General features: G+C 38.8%; 1 protein-coding gene across 2 annotated transcripts in view; it reads left to right on the top strand.

The window, feature by feature from the left end:
- Positions 1 to 19,931, top strand: part of VTI1A (vesicle transport through interaction with t-SNAREs 1A) — a 334,815-nt gene extending 314,884 nt beyond the window's left edge. For both annotated transcript variants that reach the window (XM_045025204.1, XM_045025205.1), the window contains exon 8: positions 19,624 to 19,931. In XM_045025204.1, coding sequence (XP_044881139.1) covers positions 19,624 to 19,717 — 94 coding nt within the window. In that variant the 3' untranslated portion in view covers positions 19,718 to 19,931. The remainder of the gene's footprint in view (positions 1 to 19,623) is intronic.
- The last annotated feature ends 1,880 nt before the right edge of the window (positions 19,932 to 21,811 follow it).

Here is a 21,811-nt window from a genome sequence, read left to right as displayed (position 1 = left end):
GCGGGGTCTGCACCACAGGGGGTCGATGGGAGAAAATCTCCTGTCGACTTACCTTACTCTTCTGATCGGGGGGTAGAGTACAGGGATTGACTGGAGAGAGATCTGCCATCGATTTGATGGGTCTTTACTAGACCCACTAAATCGACCGCCGGTGGCTCAATCTCAGGTGTCAATCCCTGCTGTAGTGTAGACTTGCCCTTAATCTCTTAATCTTCCAGTTTGCTTTCTGTAAAATGGGGATACTACTACTCACCTCAGTGATATGAACATGAATCAGTTAATGTTTGTTCTATTAATTAACTAATGTGTATTTAACAGTACTTTGAAGATGAAAATTGTGTAGCATTATTATTGTTAGTCTAATTCATTTTTATTAATATTCTAATAATTATTGCTCCTGTGTTTCTGCTTTGTCATACAGACAAACGGCATTTATTTTTTAGCAAAATATTTGTTTTCCACTGTGTGCCTCCTATCTAAAGTATGTTGATGGAGTTAAGCCAAGTTCCTGTTTTTTAACCCAAGTGTGTCTATTTTTAGCTTTCAGATGCTGGCTGCATGTTTGTGTGTGCACACGTGCATGTGCGTATATGTCTATGTATAATATATATAAAAATCATGAGCAAATTATATCTCATTAAAGATATTCCTCTCTTTCATGGGTGCTTATCTTTGTTACTGGAGGAGAATTTAGAGGCTGTTCCTGCAAACAAATCAGTTTCTGTTTAGTGTTAGTCCAGCGCTGAGTCTCGTGTGCCCAAGTGGGACTCCATTCAGGAATAAGGATCCATCCATGCTCCTGAGTCTGGAGGATCGGACCTACAATCTGTAATGGTTTTGTTTCATTCAGCGTGTAGTAAATTTGCTTGTATGCTAGGCATCAGCAAAGTTTCAACATAAGGGCAACTGCACTTGGCAATTTCTCATTTGAAGATGTAACTAACATTACAGTGATGTTATTAGGCCCAATGTCCTACTGGGCCCTTTCCAGTTTGGGTAATTACATTTTCAGTTTTCCCTGCAATTTCAGTTGGAGACAGTATCTGTTTTCACACCCTGTCCTAAAGAGAACATGGTATTGCCGTGCACTATTCAACAGCTGCTGCATCCTATCCCAGAGAGGATGAAGCAATTCCATGTGTACATTTATAAGGTTCTACTCTGCTTTGACTATGACTCAATAGCAATCAATGGTAAATCTATGTGGGTATCCAGTGTCATAATTTGGCTTGTAGTTGGAGTCTAATTCACATCCCTTACTTGCACTAAGTAGCATTCACTTGAGCAGTTTCAGTGACAGGATTGCAGAATCAGGCCCCTAAGGATACTTGGGAATTAAAGGAATTCTATAACTGTAAGGTATGATTATGATTACTACTCTGGAGAATGCAGAGGTATTGAAGACGGCAAAATAAATTACAGAGTTAAATTTATAAGTAAACCAGGAAACGACTGATTTTTTTTGCATAGTAATAATCTTCATAATCACTTCATTTGCACAGTTATTTTATTTCAAACTTTAGGCAGAATTTTAAAGCATAACTCAGTGGAGATTTTTGCTGTAATCTATAGAGTTTAATGAAAGCTAATTGGAGGACAAATTCTAATCTAATTAAAATGTGACCGCATAAAGCAGAAAGGATAAATGAAGGGAAATGCTCTATGGGGCACAGTTTTCAAACAATGATTATTCTGAATACTCAGTCAGATGAAGCTTTTGTACATGACGATCATGGATGTTGCCAGCAATAAAACAACCTTGAGATATTTTAAATGAAAGTTTTAATATATTTTATTTTAAAAGTGAACATTTAAATCACAGCTGTGTAAGGGCTTTAAAAAAGCGACACACATTCTCATCTAAAAACATAACAAGTAAGTTAGCTAAAGGTATACATTCCATCTAAGTTCTCATGATCAGCAGATGCAAATGTTCGCAGTGTGCAGAAGAGTTATGAGCCCTAATGAGATTTCAGTACTGAGCAAACAATAAAAATTTATGCATTGCATAGTTTTAGTGGCCTTTGGCTTCATGGTTAGTGTTACACCCTTTCAACAGCTTTGGTAATATAATAGCCATCTGGTTTTGGAAGTAAGAAAAATTTTAGGGGTGAATTGAAATTTGAAAAATAATTTGATTGATTACTTTGTCAGGGTCCTGAATTTCCATGATATAATTGCCCATAGTAATCGTAACCCTTGTGCAGATACATAAGTTCTAGTTATGTTCTGACACAAGCTTTGAAAGATTCAGGTGAAAGGTTTTCCAGAATTTGAGACAGACTGTTTCCTGTTCTACACGTATCCAGAGCACTCCCAAACAAACCCCCTAGCAAGAACATTCCTGTCACAGTCCGGTAAATGAGAGCGTTGAAAAGCTGCACTTTCGCTATGAACTGTCATGTGTTACAATAAAAGAGGTTGAATACATACACAAAAAGAAACACACAATAGTCATTAAAATAAATGTAAGCAGTAGGGGATGGGGATACCCTAGAATCAGTGAATTAAACTGATACAGTTTGAAAATAAGCTTGACCATCTCAATCTTCAGATCCTTTTTTGTTTTAGTTTTTAATAATTCAGAACCTTCAGCTTAATGGTTTCCTGCATTACACTGTATAATATTAAAAAGTTTGCATGGGATTAATAACAGATTCTCTGCATACGTGTCACAGCACACATCTGCAGCAAATCTGCCAGCATATTTCTTATACTAGTTTTACTTTGGGGCCATAAAGTAATTCCTGTTTTGTGAATGAGAATAAACCTATTATGCACTAGGTTAGCTACACCCAGTTTCTACTCTTCAGGGGGAAAAAGCTGCTTATTTGGTATGGCGTCTCAAATTTCAGTGTTCTGAAGTGAGTGATAGATTTGCTTGAGCAAGCTGTTGGAAATTGCCTTCACTATTTCTTGATTTTACTTGTCCCAGAGAGTATTGACAAACTTCTGGGCAGCAGTAAACTGAGGGAAGTTAATTATAAAGTGTAATGTTTTCCTGCTAAATTCGTTAATGAGGCAACATGCAAAAACTGAAATATTTACCCATGTTTTCTCTTAAAATAGTATAAAATGTTTTTGTTTTCAGTGGTGCAGTTTTGCAGCTCACAAAAGCCCTTTTTCCCATCCAGAAATAGCTAGCTTGCTCTTTGCCCCAAGGGAATTGTGCATAGCTCAAGTAAAGTTTAAAAAAAATAAGAGATCGTTTCCCAGTTTTAATTCAAACACTATGCATATACACTCTCCCTCTCTCTCTCTCTCTCTCTCTCTCTCAAAAGGAAGATCCAGAAGTGTTACACCGACCTGCCCTCTGAAAGTTCTGTTGACCTGAAGTTTACTAAACAAATAAATGAGGAAAGCAACATCTGTTTCACATCCCTGGCACAAGTTCTGCCCTTGAGGTGTAGAGCCTGACTCAGTCTTAAGGTGGTGTGACTCCACTGAGTTACTGTTGATTTACAAGGGTGTAACATTGAGCAGAATCAGGCCCATAAAATAAATTTAAAACATAATGTGAGACTTTGTGTGGTTATATTCTTTAAGAGAGATGGGACCTGATCCAAAGCCCATTGACTTCAGTGGCCTCTGGATCAAACCCTCAGCCTCCATGACCTATTTAAATTTTTTCTCATCGGTATACATGCTTTTTTTTTCTCTTGGAGTATTATTTTTCATAAAGTTACATTTCTCTGTCACTGTCCAATAGGTTTTTGTTGTGTATGACAGCTTTCACAGAAACTGGCTCTAAAACAAAGTTTTGCAATTAAACTCTGCATTTAAATCTACTGATGAAAAGTGCTATATAAGAGCTAGGTAGTATTATTTATTATTTATTAAGTGAAATAAAATAATAGCGAAGAGAGAGAAACTAAAAGGGAGAAAAGATGTTGTTAGAGTGTGATTTGAAAAGAGTCAAGGAAGTGGTAAGCTACTGGAAGGCTTTTCCAAAAGGCAGAAGCTGCACAGCAGAAGACTCTTGCACCAAAAAGTGACATGTTTGTGTGAAGTGAGAGACAGAGACAAAATTGGCCCATTTCAACCCTGGCATAACTTAATGTACTTCAATGGAGTTGCATTAGATTTAATTATATGTTTATTTGCGATATTTTATTCAACCACTAGATGTCTCTGTATGCTATATATAATTCCAGAGAGGAAGAAGCCCCTGGTAAACAAGGGAGACAAAACTGGAACTTAAACTGTGTGGAAATCTATTTCTTTTGTGTCTGTAGTTGTAGCTGTGTTCTTTAATAAGCAACTATTGTTTAAAGAGAACTCTGATTCCATACATTGTGATATCAGAGAAAAGCCTACAGAGATTGAATGGTTCCTGACTTTTAAAAAAAATGCCCATTTGTTTCTTTACACCTGCTTAGGACAGACTTGTGATATCATATGTCATTAAACTAGAGCCAAAATATATTCATCATTGCTAGGTGGGTACATCAGGCAGTCACTGGAATTTGAAATGGGTACCTCTTTCATTGTTTTCAGCATAGAAGTAATACATAAAATATAATATCACTACAAGTGATCTTTTAAAATTAAGTGACTGTTGACGATTTAGTGTTTAATTCTCTCCTTCATAACCCAGCACGCAGCGCTGTATGTCCAAGAAAGCCAGCAGCTGTACCTGCACAAGCACAATAACTGATTTACCAGCATTGCAAAAGACTGGGTATCAGATGTCAAGTTTAGTGGATTTTTTTTTAAACAATCAGCTGAGGAGTGGGCCTGGGTGCAGAAATCTATTTCACGATGCTGTTTATCAGTCAGTCCTCTGACTGACCTAGGTAGCTGCACCTGTGACCAGTTTTTTGTAGAGATCTCTGAAGAAAAATGCAAAAGTAATCAGCACATGTTTGCCTTTCATTTATCTCTGTCATCTGGGAATAAGATACAGATAGTATCAGGAGCAATGAAAGGTACATTCTGATATTATTTTCAGCTTTTTGTCTAGACAGAGAGGAGCAACCACTTGTATCTCTGGAGCACATACCAAAATAAAAAAAAAAAAGCCTACATTCTAGGCTGAAGGCCAGAGGGGGTAGTAAGCTGTCTATATTTAAAAAAATAAAATAAAAAAAAAGTTAAAAACCACCAGCTACTCATCAGGTGATTGGAGACTGTGGTTGTAAAAATGTGCTGCAGGCAGAAGTTCTGAAAAATCCCAGAAAGTGTTGAAAACATCTCTAAACAAGGTATTTTTCTCCTGCACCTTTCTTGCTAAAGGTCCCAATTGCTGCCAAGAAAAGTAGTGAGAATGTTAGCTGCCAAATAAAAAATTTATGACAGTGTTTGGCAAAGGACTGTATCGCTGCTTGTTTTATACATTTCCACAAGGCTCTTGCGGGGCTGTTGGACACATACAACTCACTGATCACTGTGCTTTATCTGTTCTGTAGTAAAGAAGAGTAAACTCAAATGAAGTAGTATTAAACAATATGACTTTTTTTTTTCATTGAATAGCTCTCTATAAATGTTTACTATGGCAAGAATATAATTTAATATAATATAATACAACATTCCCCATAGAAAAATGTTTTTTAAATCCTTTATCTGACCATTACTTGTTGAGTAATTTTCTTAGTAAAAATACGTGACTCTTTCAATTAAAAATCTCTTGCTTTTGCAATTGTGCTTGTTATACATTGGAGTCTGGGCCAATAAACTGCCTGTTAAAACATAAAGGGGCCCATTCACTAAAGCTTGTGCATGCCATTTATGTTTGAAAAACAGGGGAAAGAATATGCTGGAATTTCATTGCTCACCAATATCAATTAGGGTTTCGGACTGTGTCATTTAAATTAATGTTGTGGAAGAAAAATATTTCAGTGTATTCAGTGGAAAAAAATATTTTTAATTAGGGCTATCAAGCGATTAATCGCACGATTAAAACATTTAATAGCAGTTAATTGCACTGTGAAACAATAATAGAATGCCATTTAAATATTTTTGGATGTTTTCTACTTTTTCAAATATACTGATTTCATTTATAACACAGAATACAAAGTGTACAGTGCTGTCTTTATATTTATTTTTTATTTAAAATATTTGCACTGTAAAAAACAAAATAGTATTTTTTCAATTCACCTAATACAAGTATTGTGGTGCAATTTCTTTATCATAAAAGTTGAACTTACAAATGTAGCATTATGTACAAAAAAAACCTGCATTCAAAAACAAAACTAATATAGGCTCTAAAGTTTTACAAGTCCACTCTGTCCTACTTCTTGTTCAGCCAATCGCTCAGACAAACAAGTTTGGTTACAATTTGCAGGAGGTAATGCTGCCTGTTTCTTGTCTACAATGTCACCTCAAAGTGAAAACGTGTTCACATGGCACTGTTGTAGCCGACATTGCAAGATATTTACGTGCCAGATGCTGTAAAGATTCATATGTCCTTTCATGCTTCAACCACCATTCCAGAGGACATGCAAGCAGGGCCGACTCTAGGCACCAGCTCTCCAAGCATGTGCTTGGGGCGGCACTTTCCAAGCGGCAGCACTCTGGGTCCTTTTTTTTTTGTGTGCTTGTGATGCAAAAAGCTGGGAGCTGACCCAGAGCGGAGGTGAGCTGCGTCGGTGGGGAGCATGGGGACGGCCGCAGGAAGTAACCCCGGGGGGGGGAGGGACAGAGGAGCCGCTCCCACCCCAGCTCACTTCTGCTCCACTGCCGCCTGCTCCCCCCGAGCGCGCCACCGCTCCGCTTCTCCCCCCTCCCTCCCAGGCTTGCCACGCGAATCAGCTGTTTTGCGGCAAGCCTGGGAGGGAGTGGGGAGAAGCGGAGCGGCAGCAGCGCGCTTAGGGGAGCAGGCGGAGCGGAGGTGAGCTGCGGCGGTGGGAGGCACGGAGAGGGCTGCAGGAAGTAACCCTGGGGGGGGGGCAGAGGAACCGCTCCCCCCCAGCTCATCTCCGCCTCCTCCCCCGAGCGCGCCGCCTCTCCACTTCTCCCCCCTCTCTCCCAGGCAAGGAGGGGAAATGCGTTGCGCCCAGGGGCCTGGGATTTGGGGAAGGGTTTGGAATGGGGCGGGGAAGGGGCAGAGTTGAGGCGGGGCCGGGAGGAGCACGGGAAAATTTTTTTGCTTGGGGCGGCAAAAAACTTGGAGCTGGCCCTGAATGCATCAGTGCTGATTATGGGTTCTGTTCGATAAAAATCCAAAGCAGAGCAGACCGACACGTTCATTTTCATCATCTGAGTCAGATGCCACCAGAAGAAGGTTGATTTTCTTTTTTCGTGGTGGTTGTGTAGTTTCCGCATTGGAGTATTGCTCTTTTAAGATTTCTGAAAGCATGCTCCAGATCTCGTCCCTCTCAGATTCTGAATGGTACTTCAGATGCTTAAACCTTGGATCAAGTGCTGTAGCTATTTTTAGAAATTTCACATTGGTACCTTCTTTGCATTTTGTCAAATCTGCAGTGAAAGTGTTCTTTAAAAGAACATGCTGGGTCATCATCTGAGACTGCTATAACATGAAATATAGGGGAGAATGTGGGTAAAACAGAACAAGAGACATACAATTTTTCCCCAAGGAGTTCAGTCACAAATTTAATTAACGAATTATTTTTTTTAATGAGCATCATCAGCATGGAGGCATGTCCTCTGGAATGGTGGCCAAAGCATGAAGGGACATACGAATGTTTAGCATATTTAGCACATAAATACCTTGCATCACTGGCTACAAAAGTGCGTGTGAACATCTATTCTCACTTTCAAGTTACATTGTAAATAAGAAGCAGGGAGCAGTATCTCCTATAAATGTAAACAAACTTGTTTGTCTTACCGATTGGCTGAACAAGAAGTAGGACCGAGTGGACCTATAGGCTCTAAAATTTTACTTAGTTTTGTTTTTGAGTGCAGTTATGTAACAAAAAAAATCTACATTTGTAAGTTACTCTTTCAGGATAAAGAGATTTCACTACAGCACTTGTATGAGGTGAATTGAAATATACTATTTCTTTTATCATTTTTACAGTGCAAATATTTGTAATAAAAATAATATAAAGTGAGCACTGTACAGTTTTTATTCTGTGTTGTAATAGAAATCAATATATTTGAAAATGTAGAAAAACATCCAAAAATGTTTAATACATTTCAATTGGTATTCTATTGTGGTATTCAATTGGTATTCTATTAACAGTGCGGTTAATTTTTTTTGAGTTAATCGTGTGAGTTAACTGCGATTAATCGACAGCCCTATTTTTAATACAACGTTAGCCCATTGACAGTAATATTAAGTTGGCTGATGGTGAAGTAAAACCCTTAAAAAAAGTACTTTGCCTGTCTGAAGAAACAAAATTATCCATCCCTGTCTTTTCAAAAAAGTTATCAGATTATGCTCCCAACTAATAACTAGTGCTGCTAAACACAGATCTTGTCATTCTGTTGTCTCAAAACTATAGATCGTTTCTGCTTACTCATTACCATGTATTTATGGGGGCATGAGGCTTGGAACACAAGGGCTGCTCTTTTCATGTGAACAATAGGTGGCAATACACCACAGGGGGATGGGGCCAAGATCTCTCCTACCGCCAATGCAGGTAAAGTAGTCTGCCCCCTTTGAATGGATCGGGCAGTGGTAACACTGCCTTTTGTGCTCCTGGAGCAGCACAGTTCCACACCACACTCACACAGCCCCGTGTCTGCAAGGCAGAGTAGAGCCCCATACCATAGCTATTCAATAGCAGCCAACAGTACTACAAATGCTACGTGCCTATATGCTTATATACTTCATGGTGTTTGATATAAAGTACTAAAGACAGCCCCACATTAAGAGGATTATTTCAGACAGCATTAGGAGTTAATTTACAGAAGATTAGCTCTAAATCAGGCAGATATCATAAGCAAATTATCATCCATATGAGAGATTCAGAGACAAAATATGTGTGTGTGTGGTGAGGAATGGGGGTTAGCATCTCCTAGAACACTGGTCTGGTAGATTCTTTGTCAGTTTCCTTCCTTAAGGTGTTACATTTTGAATAGAGAATATGTACACTCTATTTATTTCTCTATACACAGTCCTTATTGATGCTGCTTATTGACAGTGTAACAGTTCAGCTCCATGTACCTCTCATCTGATTAATATTATATACTTTGTGCTGTCCTTCCACTGAGTGGTGTTTTGTTTGACCCTAGAAATGATGTCTCCATGGTGTATGATCATTTTAAATCGGTAATAGACATCTTGACTTCAGTGTGACATACTTAATCCTTTATTTTTTTCTGTTAAAATGACTTACATTTTAATGCCAAACTCATAAAAATTGAGTGAATAAAATGGCAGATATTAGAACTGAGATTTCAACTACTTAAAAAATAGCTTCCATAATGTTTAAATTATTTACATTTCAAATTTGTTTTTTATCTGCGGCAGGGATGATTATTTTGTACTCAAAAGCAAATTCTGTCCTTCAGGCTGCAGTCCAGCAGGCATGAGCAACAAACCAATCCCAATCTGTTTACTTACCCACCCAGTTTCCAAAACACTTGTATAATTAGTTGAAGAGATTGTAAAATGGTCTGGACCACGCACCTAAATCTGCTTTTTGAGTTGCACTTGAGATTCTGAAAGTTTTGAAGTTTCAGGAATGGGTTGCTCTAACTTCTGAAATGTGTGTATTTTACTCTCTGAAAGGCACTCAACTGATTAGTCTTCAGTGTGACCCTGAACATGTTTTTTTAATGGGGAAGGAAGTCTGGACAGAGTTCTGCATTTTATTCCTTTCCTGATGGACCAAATACCTTTAGGCAGGGTTGGCCTGAGGTCATAAATGCCTCCCTGTGAACACTGAAAAAGGAACCTTCACACCCTCCACAAGATCATGAAAACTATGGAAAAGCCCAGTTTCTGTTTAGGGTCCCTCTGGTTGCAAGATCTGCAGGTGCTCTTGAACTTTGACTTCATCTGCTGTGGTTTCATGAAGTGTATGGGCACCTGGCATGGTTATTAAACTGAGGTGTCTGAGATCATAACAAGTAGAGGCTTTTCTACTCCCCTAATAGAAATGCTGTAACGTGCTGAAATGAAAACACTCTAATAGTGGTGAGTATCTCCTGTCAACTAATTTGATAGTTCTCTATCAGGTAAACCATTTGTGAATACATCGATCCTTTTTATTTTTCACTGTTCTGTCTTAGCTATTCCCAGGATTTCTCTGAACCAGTTGAGCAAAAATTGATTTTTATTTGTTCCACTGGCCTTGTGGAAAATTAGCTTATGAACTGGTTTTTATAGAGAGACTCAAAGCACAGCACAGGTTGAAAAATAAGCCTATAGCAGTCAGAATTGTTGTCTGAAATGTCTTCAGACTGGAAGGCTGAATTTATTGCACAAAACAAGTCCTAGCAATGTGGAGGTGCGCAGTCCTGCTCATTATCACTGGAAAAGGGGAAACCAAAAAGCACAGTAAAAAAAATTAAATTTTAATAATGCTAGTGATATTTTCTAAATCCTTCCTGACAGAAAGATTCTCATTATTTTTATCTGTCTCAGAGTAGGCTCTTTTAATGCCATCTCACAAATGGCCTTAGCCATGACTGTTTTCTTTGCTTTTAAAGCATTTGGGGGAAAAAATGAATATATGCTTTTCTATCATTCAAGAAGTGCCATGAAGTGGTAACATTTTTGGATAGCACATTTTCAGGAACAATTGCTGAGATGCCTTCAGGTTTTTACAAAAGAGGTCAACATTATTAAGACAATTGTAGTCAACTTCCCATACGAAAAGACACCCAGTCAAATGTAGTGTGAAAAGGGGGAAATACTGTAAACCAAGTAATGCCCAATCTCCAATTTAATCACATCTAAAAGCTATAGATTAAAATTGAATCAAGTCAAAGGATATTACATATTTTCTTTCTTCCACTTCATATATATTTCTAGAGTAATCTTAATGGTTCTCGACTCTGGTATAGTACAAGTTTTCTCTTTTTTAAAACAAATGCATTTTTATTTTCTTGAATATGCATGGAATGTAAATGAAACCACACTTATAACAATAACCAGTACACAATCATATATGTTCTTGTCAGGTTTTTTAACTGCAAACAAGCTCCTGCTAGAGTAACAATTGCTTTAGCTGTGTGTGTTTTTGTTCGTTAACTGTTTGGAAACCACGATTATATATACCCAGCAGTCTAGAACAGTGGTTCTCAAACTAGGGCCGCCAGTTGTTCAGGGAAAGTCCCTGGCCAGCCAGGCTGGTTTGTTTACCTGCCGCGTCTTCAGGTTCGGCCAATCGCGGCTCCCACTGGCTGCGGTTCACCACTCCAGGTCAATGGGGGCTGCAGGAAGGGTGGCCAGCACATCCCTCGGCCCACACTGCTTCCTGCAGCCCCCATTTGCCTGGAACGGCGAACTGCAGCCAGTGAGAATCGCAATCGGCGGAACCTGCGGACGCGGCAGGTAAACAAACCGGCCTTGCCCGCCAGGGGCTTTCCCTGAACAAGCAGCGGCCCTAGTTTGAGAACCACTGGTCTAGAAAATGCCACTGTTCTAAAGGCTAAGATATCCATCCATCCATCCATCCATATTAGAGCTATTTCTAAGGTTCCTATCAAAATATCATCTAAGAACCATGGTAGTGTAGCTTGCAGGCACACTTTTGACATGCTCTTGTTGGCACTTTGCCATACTGGCTTATGAGAAAGAAAATGTGAGACTAGAGGATATATACTTTTAAATGGAGGGGTGCACTCAACATTTTGAATAGCATGGCCTTACAGTCAGCTACTCAAAACCCATCTTTCTGAGAGAACTTTTTCAGAGTCACGTCTCCCCCAAATTCTCTTGCATTAGTTCTTACGGCTTGCCAAGGCCATGCCCGCTCTAACAATCTTACCACCGAGGAACTGGTTCCATGGTGTTTTCTCCCAGACACCAGCTGGTATGCGTGACCTTAATGCATTGCGGTTGTGCAGTACGAGGGGGGGGCCTCTTTCATTTGAGTTCATTTGATTTCATTTGCATCATGGCCTGGAATTGTTCAAAGACAGTTTCCTTGGATTTAACATGTCTTTGTTGATGGTAGTTTTGTGTTCTGAATTTTTAATCTGTGAAAGGTGATAAAGATGACCTAAACTGGGGGCTAGGGAGAAGAAAGTGGGTCGAGAGATTAATGGGATGCTGATCACTTCACCATCAGGTTGCCATGTTTCATAGCGTCTTCCCTAGCAGTGGCCAGAAGACAAGTTGTTCCCTTCTGAGGACTGTATGGTCTGTGTGAAATGAGTCAATCTCACTTCAGTTCCAGATTACCCCAGCCCAGAAACCGCCATTGCCACCACCATCCTGTTGACAGAAATATGCTATTTTGTTAATGATCTCAGCATGGAGTGAATGGACCTGGAAACAATAGGGGTGAAGCACGTTGGTGGAATAGTGCAAAGAAGCATGTACTGTCTCAGTCCATTTGGTATGTGTTGAACAGAGGAAGAGTATTCTCTATTTTGACTCCTTCAACTGGATTTGCCTGATTTCAAAAACAGATGCATAAATGAAATCTTCTTCACTAACAGGAAAACTAGGGCTGTCCTAACTGCTTCCTTCATATCTGAGAGACAAGGTGGGTGAAGTAATATCTTTTATTGGACCAACTTCTTTTGGTGAAAGAGGCAGGCTTTTAGGCTACATGGAGCTCTTCTTCAGGTCTTTGTATCTGGCACTTTGGCCTTTATATCTTCATTGATGCCACTCCATGTGCTCCAACTCATGTGTCAAGCAACTGCCCTTTCTTCAAGTCACTCCCAATGTCTTTCTTCCTGGCATGTTACCTGTGATTGCCCATGTTTGAATTACATTGTAAGGTTCTTGGAACATTGATATGTATATGCTGCTCCAGGCACTATCCCAGCAGTCAACAAATAATAATAAAATCCTGCCATTGTTAGAGTTCAGTTAACATTTATAATTAAATCTCAATGTATGTATTGGTAAGCTAAGTGGTCAACTATTTGGGCTATCAAATAAATAAGATATCAATGCTTTTTAAAATGTTTAATATGTGTTTTCATTTTCTTTTAAATATTTGTTCCAGATTGGACTTCAGATAGGATTGTTTTAATTTTCAATTTCTGTGGCCAGATTTGCAGAAGCTGGCACGGAGGGGTGAAAAGCACACTTCCCTGAGCCAACCTGGCCCCACGGGCTTCAGGAAGGATTCACCCAAGAAAAATGACAGGGGTTTTCACTATCCATTCCCTCCCCCAAAGGGGGAGCAGCTTTAATTCTGATCAGAAGCTCCATATGGAATTGTGTGGATGGGACCCATTGCATTGAGATGGCAAATTAAGGCCACTTGCTGACCAGTGTCATCCATTTTCTGCAGTCTTCCTGGTCTACAGAAGATTAGAGCCACTTTACACCACTACAAAATCTCCCCTAAGCTGACTTTGTCTTTTTGGCCCTTTGATGTAGACGAGGGAGAATCTAGCCCTATGAGAGTTGCTGCCATTGCTTGATCCATACCTTAAAACTATGTCTATTATCATTTAAATTATTCTTCTGTTCAGGCTCCAGGTGGTAATTCAGCTAATACTGATGTGTTAATAGGGTGATATTGTGACTAGTGTCATAATATTTTAGACAAGTCGTCTGGGCTTTCCTCAAAATAAACTGCTGTTCATTATTTAGCTTTAGATTTCAAATTCAATTTTCAGCAATGATAAGAGATCTAGTTAAAATACTTAAAATTACTATGAACATTCAAATGTAATTGAAGTAAACAATTCTTCTTGTTTCTGGAACATTAAAAACTCACATTTGTTTCTGTATGGGGGGAGGGGGGGAATGTCCAAAAAAATTCATTTTCCCCATCCTAATTTTTCAAATATTTGAAATTTCAAAATTCAAATTTTTTGAAAGATTAAACATTTTGACCAGCTCTATCATTGGCTGATAAAATGGAGGAAAACTGCATGCAAATGTTGTTTTTTTCTATTTATTTTTTCTAATTTCAAATTTTCTAAATTAAAAATTTCTACAGTCAAAAAATGTCAGCCAGCTGTAGTCATTCTGCACAGGACTCTGCAACTTAGTTTGCCTCTGTCCGTTGTTTTAAGAGTTGCTTTTGTTTAAAAGGGCCATCCTTTATTTTAAAGCTGGGAAAAATGACCTTTCCTGAAGAACAGGATTATTCAAAGTCTTAATTTAGCCACTTAGTATTAGGCATCTAAAGCCCTGTCTACAGGGGAATATTTTACCAGGTTGCACTGATACCATATAATCCTCTGTGTGGGCACTCTTATTTTGGCATAAGAGTGGCTTTTTTCAGTTTAGTTTAAACCCTTTCCCAGGGGATACAATCTGAATTGAAAAATGCACTCATGCCAGAATAAAAGTATCTACACAGGGGCTTATACCCATATTACTGTACCAGATTAAATTCCCACTTTAGCAAACACTGGTATCACTTTCCCATTTGGACATGCCTACAGTTTTTGAGTACTCAGAACCTCTGATGTGCACATGAATATTGTGTACTTAAAGTCTTAGTGTCTGATTTGCATGCCCAAATGTTTGCATGCAGGAAGCATAGCTCTGAGTCGCCTATGATTAGGTACCCAAAAACGTAATGGCAACGAAGCCATATAAAATGTGTTCCAATATATGAAGGGGGATCCTTCCATCCAGAAAACATACAGAAGGCAGGACCAGTAAAATCGTAAATGCATGAATTATCCTGAAATGCTCTGAGATAGTGGCCCATAATTATATGCCCTGAGTTTGTTCTTGAGGATACTGTTTTTCAAGATTTTTCGTTCAAGGTACAGCCCTCTGTTGTAATGAATGTGTGCTAGCTGATCCCCAAAGCTGTTTATATATGTTTTTTTACTTGTAGCAGTGTCAGAGATGAGCTTCTGCTGGAACTTTTTTGTGGTGTTTGTTTTGTAGTCTTCATTATTTCAGGTTAGGCACACACAATTCTTTATGTACCCAGAGTCTGCACTCACTCGTTTGTGTTCCATATTTTGTAATCTGTTACCCATGATTGCTAATTTTCATGACAATTGTTATTGTACCGTCAGTGCTTAGTGGCAAGGCATCATTATTCAATGCTGGTCAATCAGGCACTAAGGCATGTGCAAGACATCAGGCTGAACCCATATAGATGTCGTGCACTCCCCTGCTAATGAATCCCGTTTTATAAAAAGGTTTAAACACAGTCGGCATCCTTAATGCAAGGTTTGCAATAGCTTATGCTGGAGCTGCTTCGTGTTTATACAGAGCGGATCTAAACATGTCACAAACAGAGTTAGAGCTATTGTGTGTGTGTTTGTGTAGCTATATAGAGGAGAGAATTTTTTTTTAAATGTATACAGCAATACAATCTGTGTCGTGGCGGGAGCATGTTGTACTGATGTGCAGAAGGCGGCAGTGTTTGGAAATGGATGGTAGGGCTTGTTCGCCAGACCAGCGGATATTGGGTGCATCTCAGAGGTGATCCTCTCGACCTCTAGGATGGAAAGCTGACACTGTCGTTCATCAACTCACAGACCAAAGTTGGCACTGGCTCCAGAGGGCGCCTCCAGGAGGCTTTTTGCTCAGAGGTTAGGCGTTGTGACCAAACGCAGGGAAAGGGTCAGGCCTTTCAAAACAGAGTCGTGGGAAATTTGGCAGAAGTGGGCACACTGTAAGTGTAAATATTTAACTCGGTTTGTACAGCACGATGTTCCTACCTTCCTGTAAACAGCCCCCAGCAATTTACTGTCCCATTAAACTGGAGCTGATAATTTCTCTGTCATTTCAAACCCAAATGTTAGGAACCGTTTGTGCTTCTACTTGATGGGACGTTTGTTTCACAAAAAGTGGAGTCACTGCACATACCACATGTTCTTATAGTTTCAAGTATGAATGGGGGAGGGATAGCTCAGTGGTTTGAGCATTGGCCTGCTAAAGCCACGGTTTGTGAGTTCAATCCTTGAGGGAGCCAGTTAGGTATTTAGGGGCAAAAATCTGTCTGGGAATTGGTCCTGCTTTGAGCTGGGGGTTGGACTAGATGACCTCCTGAGGTTCCTTCCAGCCCTGATATTCTATGAAACAACAGAAGTTAGCTCTTAACTCACTCAAATATGCAGATCTATAGCAATGAATTCAGCCTATGAGCTATATCAAGTAAATGGTTAATTCATCTAGTATAACAGCACTGTGATTCATAATGTAAACTTGAGGAATCCTTGATGTTTCAGTCACACATTCCTCTTAATTTGGCCATGCATTCTTTTAAAACTACAGTGCGCTAACTTAATAAAATGCAGCATGCAAATGCACAAGTTTTTGCCTTCAGGCATTTTAGGCATGGATGTTTCAGTGGGTGTCTTCTTTCAAGTGTATATTCTTTCTTAAATTATTTACCCTGTAAACATGCTTTGCATTTTCAAAGAAGGCTCTGGGCTCCTCATTCAGTAGATTTAGTTGCGTGTAAGGTAATAGAGATAAAAGTTAGCATATCAATTTTGCCATGCTAACTTATTAGCCTTTTGGTTTTTTGCAGCAGATGTTGAGCCCCATTTTTCCCCCTATGGTAGTATCGTTCCCTCCCCCACTTTAAATTCCTTGCTGTGTTGCCTACAGCAATACCCACTGGCAGTGTCTGGCTGTGACAGTACTATAGGCGCCTCTACAGATGGGTCCTGCCAATGCCAACCATTGTTCTACCACTGTGAGCTGGCATGACTACGTGGTATCACTCAACCCCTCCTTTCCACTTGATTTTTTCTTTACTCTGAAGGACTGCCCTTGCCTATTGACTCTGAAACGTGCTGACGCCCAGAAGTTGTGTTCTTAGTCTGAACCGCAGTGACCGGAATCAGACTTCAGCATGTTCCCTGTTCTCTAACCCCTTTGCCGTGTTGTCCTGCTGCTGCAACGCCTCTTCATCCATTTTCTTTGCAGCCCTGTCCTCCTGGTACTCTGCATTTGGTTTAATTTTACTGATGCATTTGAAAGTAAAACAGTAGAACCCGGCATTAAATATATATATATATAAAATTACTCTTTAACTGTAGACTTGGCTAGTAAAACTATATAATGCTTCAGTGGAGGAGTCTTTTGATAACATCCATCCTATTTTATGATTAAATTGTTCCTTTTAACTTTTTTTTTTTTTTTTTTGCTGCACTGGGCAGACTAATTCAGATTCCTAGAAATTGAACTTTGATATGTATTTCCTAGACTCACACTTAAACTGAACCTTTAATTAGCAGATAGATACAGGTGGCTGCATGTATAGCTCAGTGTCCTTGTGAGGAGGATTTTAGAGACGCGGGTGCAGATTAAGTAATCTTGCAATCAGGTGTGCAGCTGGAGAATTAGAAATAAGACTTTTGGAAGGATCATTTTATTTTAGAATTTTTCAGCCTGAAATGATGAAACACAATTAACTAGGCCAGATAGGAGTAGATGATTTAAGCATTCAGTATGTTATGTATGCATTTGCCTAACTATGCGTTAGATTAAGCAAGTTTCACCCCCAGTTAATCCTTTGTAAATTAGCATTATGGATGCCTTGGAGCCCTCATCCCACAAATAAAATGGTTGTCAACCCAGCTGTACTGGATATTACTTAAGGCAGAATTTTTTAAGAGTTTTCATGCTTTTAATCTATTTCACTGCTGAGTTTCAATTTTGCTGAGTTTCTTTTCAGGACTGATGAGGGTGACTGAGTAAATACATATTCTGGTTTTCATGCAGCCACTTGGGCAAATCGTCTGTTATCAGGTGTGTTGGAGAGAATGTCACACCACCATAAAGGGAAGCCGAACGTTCAGGTGTTACATTGAACTGCAAACCAGCGAGAACCAAAAGCCCTTAATTAGCTTTATTTTGTTAGACTGTTACATGTTTTTTTTAAGAGTGAGAATTCCTCCCGCCCCCACACCCCACCTCACCATCCCTTTGACAGAGTAAATATTGCCTGTTAAGTTTGAATTAGCTGTCATTGCAAAAGAATTAATGCTGTGGTTGAGCCTTTCTAGTGAGAAGGGAAAAATAAACGAGACAGATCTTAGTTCAGCTTTAAGTGATAAATGAGGACAAAGCAGGCCATTCATCTCCTGCTAGGAAAGTGGACACAAGCACTAAAGCAGTTTTGCGGAAGACGTGTCAGCAAATGTGATCATTTTGTAACCTGTCAGGAGGATAGAGAGCTAGTCCTTTTAGAGTGTCACAGGGGAGTGTGTTTGTCTGATGTGACAGTTTTCATCCATCCATTTGCTTTTTTTTTTTTTTTAAGTGGGGGTGAGTAAGGAGGGAGCTGAAGTTGATTAAACTTGCATCCTTATATATTTATACTTTACTTTATGTGTATCCACTCAGGCTCAAACAAAAACCATTTAGCAAAGAAAACTCCCCTCCACTCTCTGGACTCTCCTCTTACCAAGTACATGAAATACTCTTACTTTAACAAACTGCATCGCCACCCCCTTTCAAATTTGGGAACTAGCCTGAGTTTAACATATCACTAACCTCTTCTTAGTGCATGGTTGTTCTTTGGTTGGTTGGACACTTGTTTTCTTTTTGCAGTTGACCCAGCAAAAGAAACTAAAATGAACAGGGTGATTGGGGTTTTCCCCCCTTTGCTATTTATATCCGATTCAGATGATGTGTTACATCTAAGTATGTTTTGCAAAAGTTCCTGCTGCATGAAGGGCTTCTGGAAATATTGTGCTTCTGTGGAAAGGGGAGACGATGATATGAAATATTTAAAATCCAAGCCTTATGCCAGATGGATCCAAATTATAGTCTCCATTGTTAAATTTACATATGAATATATGTATATTTGTGTGTATGTGTATGTGTGATTGATATATATATATAAAATTGAGCAGTTAATTTCAAGGAGAATCTGAAGTGATGCAATTTCTGTTTTTACAAGAGGGGCTGTTCCCAACAAATGGTTGAATGATATTAGATGTTTGTTCTTTTGGCATCTTTTTTATTATTACTGATTTCCATCTTTTTACTACATGGTAAATGTAACATTTGCCTATTACCGTAAGTGAATGTATGCTACAGAGACAGATGAGGCTTTTATAACATAAGCTTCACAGTTTGACACTTGCTTCTTTATATCATCCTTTTCTTCAAAACTATCTTTTATTCTTTTCCCTTGGTATTTTGGTACAAGTAAGTACCTCACTGACATGTGTTTCCTTGGAATCTTGTACCTTAATGGCAAAATCCCCTGAAAATTAGCAAATTGTTCAGGAAACAAGAGAGAGAGAAAGAAACATCACAAAGGTTACATACTGGTTTAAGAGTCATCAGAGTATTTTTTATTACAGACCACTCTGTCCTGCTTGGATTATATCATGATTTATTACTTAATTGTTTAAACAAGTTAAAAGTGAATTGTAACATGCTGTGTGATCTGATTATTAATTTGTTAAGATTAAGAACTGGTTCTAACAGCTGCATCAGGAAATACTTCAAAACATTAGAACTTGAGAGAGAATAATAAAAGCAGTCCGGAATATGCAGTAGTCTTTATAGGTGCTTAGCTGAAGTTGTGGGCAAATCTTTTATCTCCAAGAAACATGTCTGAGGCAGGTCCACCTTTTTATTGTTTTACAAATATTCTGCCATTTTATGTATTTTTTCTTTTTCTTTTCTGTGTTTTTCAGGATCATCCAAAACCGGATTTTGATAGTTATCTTGGCAATCATCATCTTCTTCACCATCCTGATGGCTATTTATTTTTCTGTCAAGAGACACTGATATCTTGGTTCTTCCCTAAACAGCAACAAACTGCTTGTTCTGAGTAATTAAGACAAAGTGGTCACATGAATCACTCTCTCGCACTGACAGAATCTCCCTGTCTTTGCCGCTATTCAACTCAGGTGCAAGTAGCGTAAAAATATCTTGTATTATTGATTGCATGTGGATTTCATTTTTTCCTTGTTTTTTCCCCTTAAAATGAATGTTTTTGGAATCTTCGTATATGGGTTTTTATATAAAAAACATAACTAAGAAGAATTAATGTGTGTCAGATTCCACACCGGGTTATTCATTTGTAAGTTACAAGAGTTGGGGGGTGGGGGGGGTGAAGTGTCTCCACACTTTTCTTCTGTTGTGTTGGGTGTATAAATATCTAGCAGTATCTGATCTTCTGTGACATCAAAGAATATGAGTAAAGCAGAGACCAAATGATATAGAAAGTGAACCTGTCCCATGTGAGCCATTCCTGTTCATAAGTGTCCATAATAAATGTTAAGTAGTTAATTTTAAAAAAGACATCACCTCATGTCAGAGGGTGTTTAATACCTGATGTGAAACTGCTGCTTTATTTGACACAATTTTGCCCGCAAACTTTCTTTATTATTAGAAACATTTCCATTTGCACCAAGTCCCAGCTATGATATGTGCATTACTTGCCCAGCGTTTAATAGTGACCATGTTACATAGTATTGAATCAGCTTTGCATCATTCCAATGCTAAGATAGATTCTGGTAAAAAACAACCAGCGGTCTATTTTAAAGATGTGTAAAAATACTTATGTTATTTTCCAACTGCAAAGAGATCCTAGATCAATATTTCAGTAACAAATACAATAGGATTATATTAAATGCAAACAGAATTAAGGATTTTAAGAATGGGTATGAAAATGAGTTCATGTGCAGAAAACGTTTTTAATGAATTGAATCCAAACTTATCACTGACTTTTTAAATAGAAAGTTTGAAAATGTTAATTTATACTAACAAATGTTCGCTGATATATTGTATAAAAGTTTGATCTAATAGGAGATTAGTGAGTAAATGGGATGGGTTTTTCTCTCCTGCTGGCTATGTATCTTCTGCATAGGCATCTAGTTCATTTTGTTTATAAATGTGTTAATAACGCTAGCAAAGGTAGTGTCCTGGTAATGCAGTAAAAGATTTTGCATAATCACTTCTTAACTCATTATATGTAATCTATTACAAAGCTTATGAATCTAGAGAGTTTGTGAGCCCTTGAACCTAAGCCATAAAATATTTTAGGAGGAGATTTTCAAAGGAACAAAGGGAAGTTAGGTGCCCAACCCCTTTGGAAGTAGAGCGCCTAACTTCCTTTTGTGCCTTTGGAAACTCAGAGATTCTGCCTTTGGACACATCTGTGAAGACGCCATGGAGTCCCATGTTATCCCTGCTCAAACAGCTGAGAGCAGAATTTGGCCCTAAACATGTTGACTATCTTTTCTACATAGAAACAAATAACTTGGTTAAAATGCCTTTGATTTTACCAACACAAAGCACAGTAATGAAATGAACGATGGAAAGATTCACCAGAGAAATACTTACTGAACAGAGGAGGGCATGCATGTATTCAGATAAATCATTTAGTGCTGTGTGAGTAGAACTTCAGCCTTTATCTTCCAGTAATGGTGTGGGACTAAGTTCATGTGACGTAGGACATGGACAGGGAGCGAAGGGGAAAACTTGCCAGCATTAATGGGTATTTATTCAAGGAGGTGGGCGGTGCATATTTCCATAAATCTTTTATCTGAATAGCAAACTACTGTAAATCTAAAACAAGCAAGAAGAAAATATTAAACTCCTTCCGCTTACTGGACATTCCTGGTATTGTTTCAGTGGTTATTGTGGGGGGAATCTATTCAAAGCTACTTAAATGAGGCCTGTGGCTGGGGTGTGCACTCCACTTGGGTACCTGCTGGTGTCACCAAAAATACTTAGTGGTAATTGGATCCCCCGGCCTCAGTATAAATTTGGAGTTTGGTATCTCATCAGTTGCACCCATTGGGAGAGGACCAAGGGACAAAGAAAACACCAGACTAGCTTTACTCCGAATGAGCCTGACTTAACTGCACTTTTCGT

This window comes from Mauremys mutica, chromosome 7 (genome assembly GCF_020497125.1).
Source record: "Mauremys mutica isolate MM-2020 ecotype Southern chromosome 7, ASM2049712v1, whole genome shotgun sequence".
Taxonomy (NCBI): Eukaryota; Metazoa; Chordata; order Testudines; family Geoemydidae; genus Mauremys; species Mauremys mutica.
The sequence above is the reverse complement of the archived record's forward strand: the minus strand, read 5'-3'. Positions and strand labels throughout refer to the sequence as shown.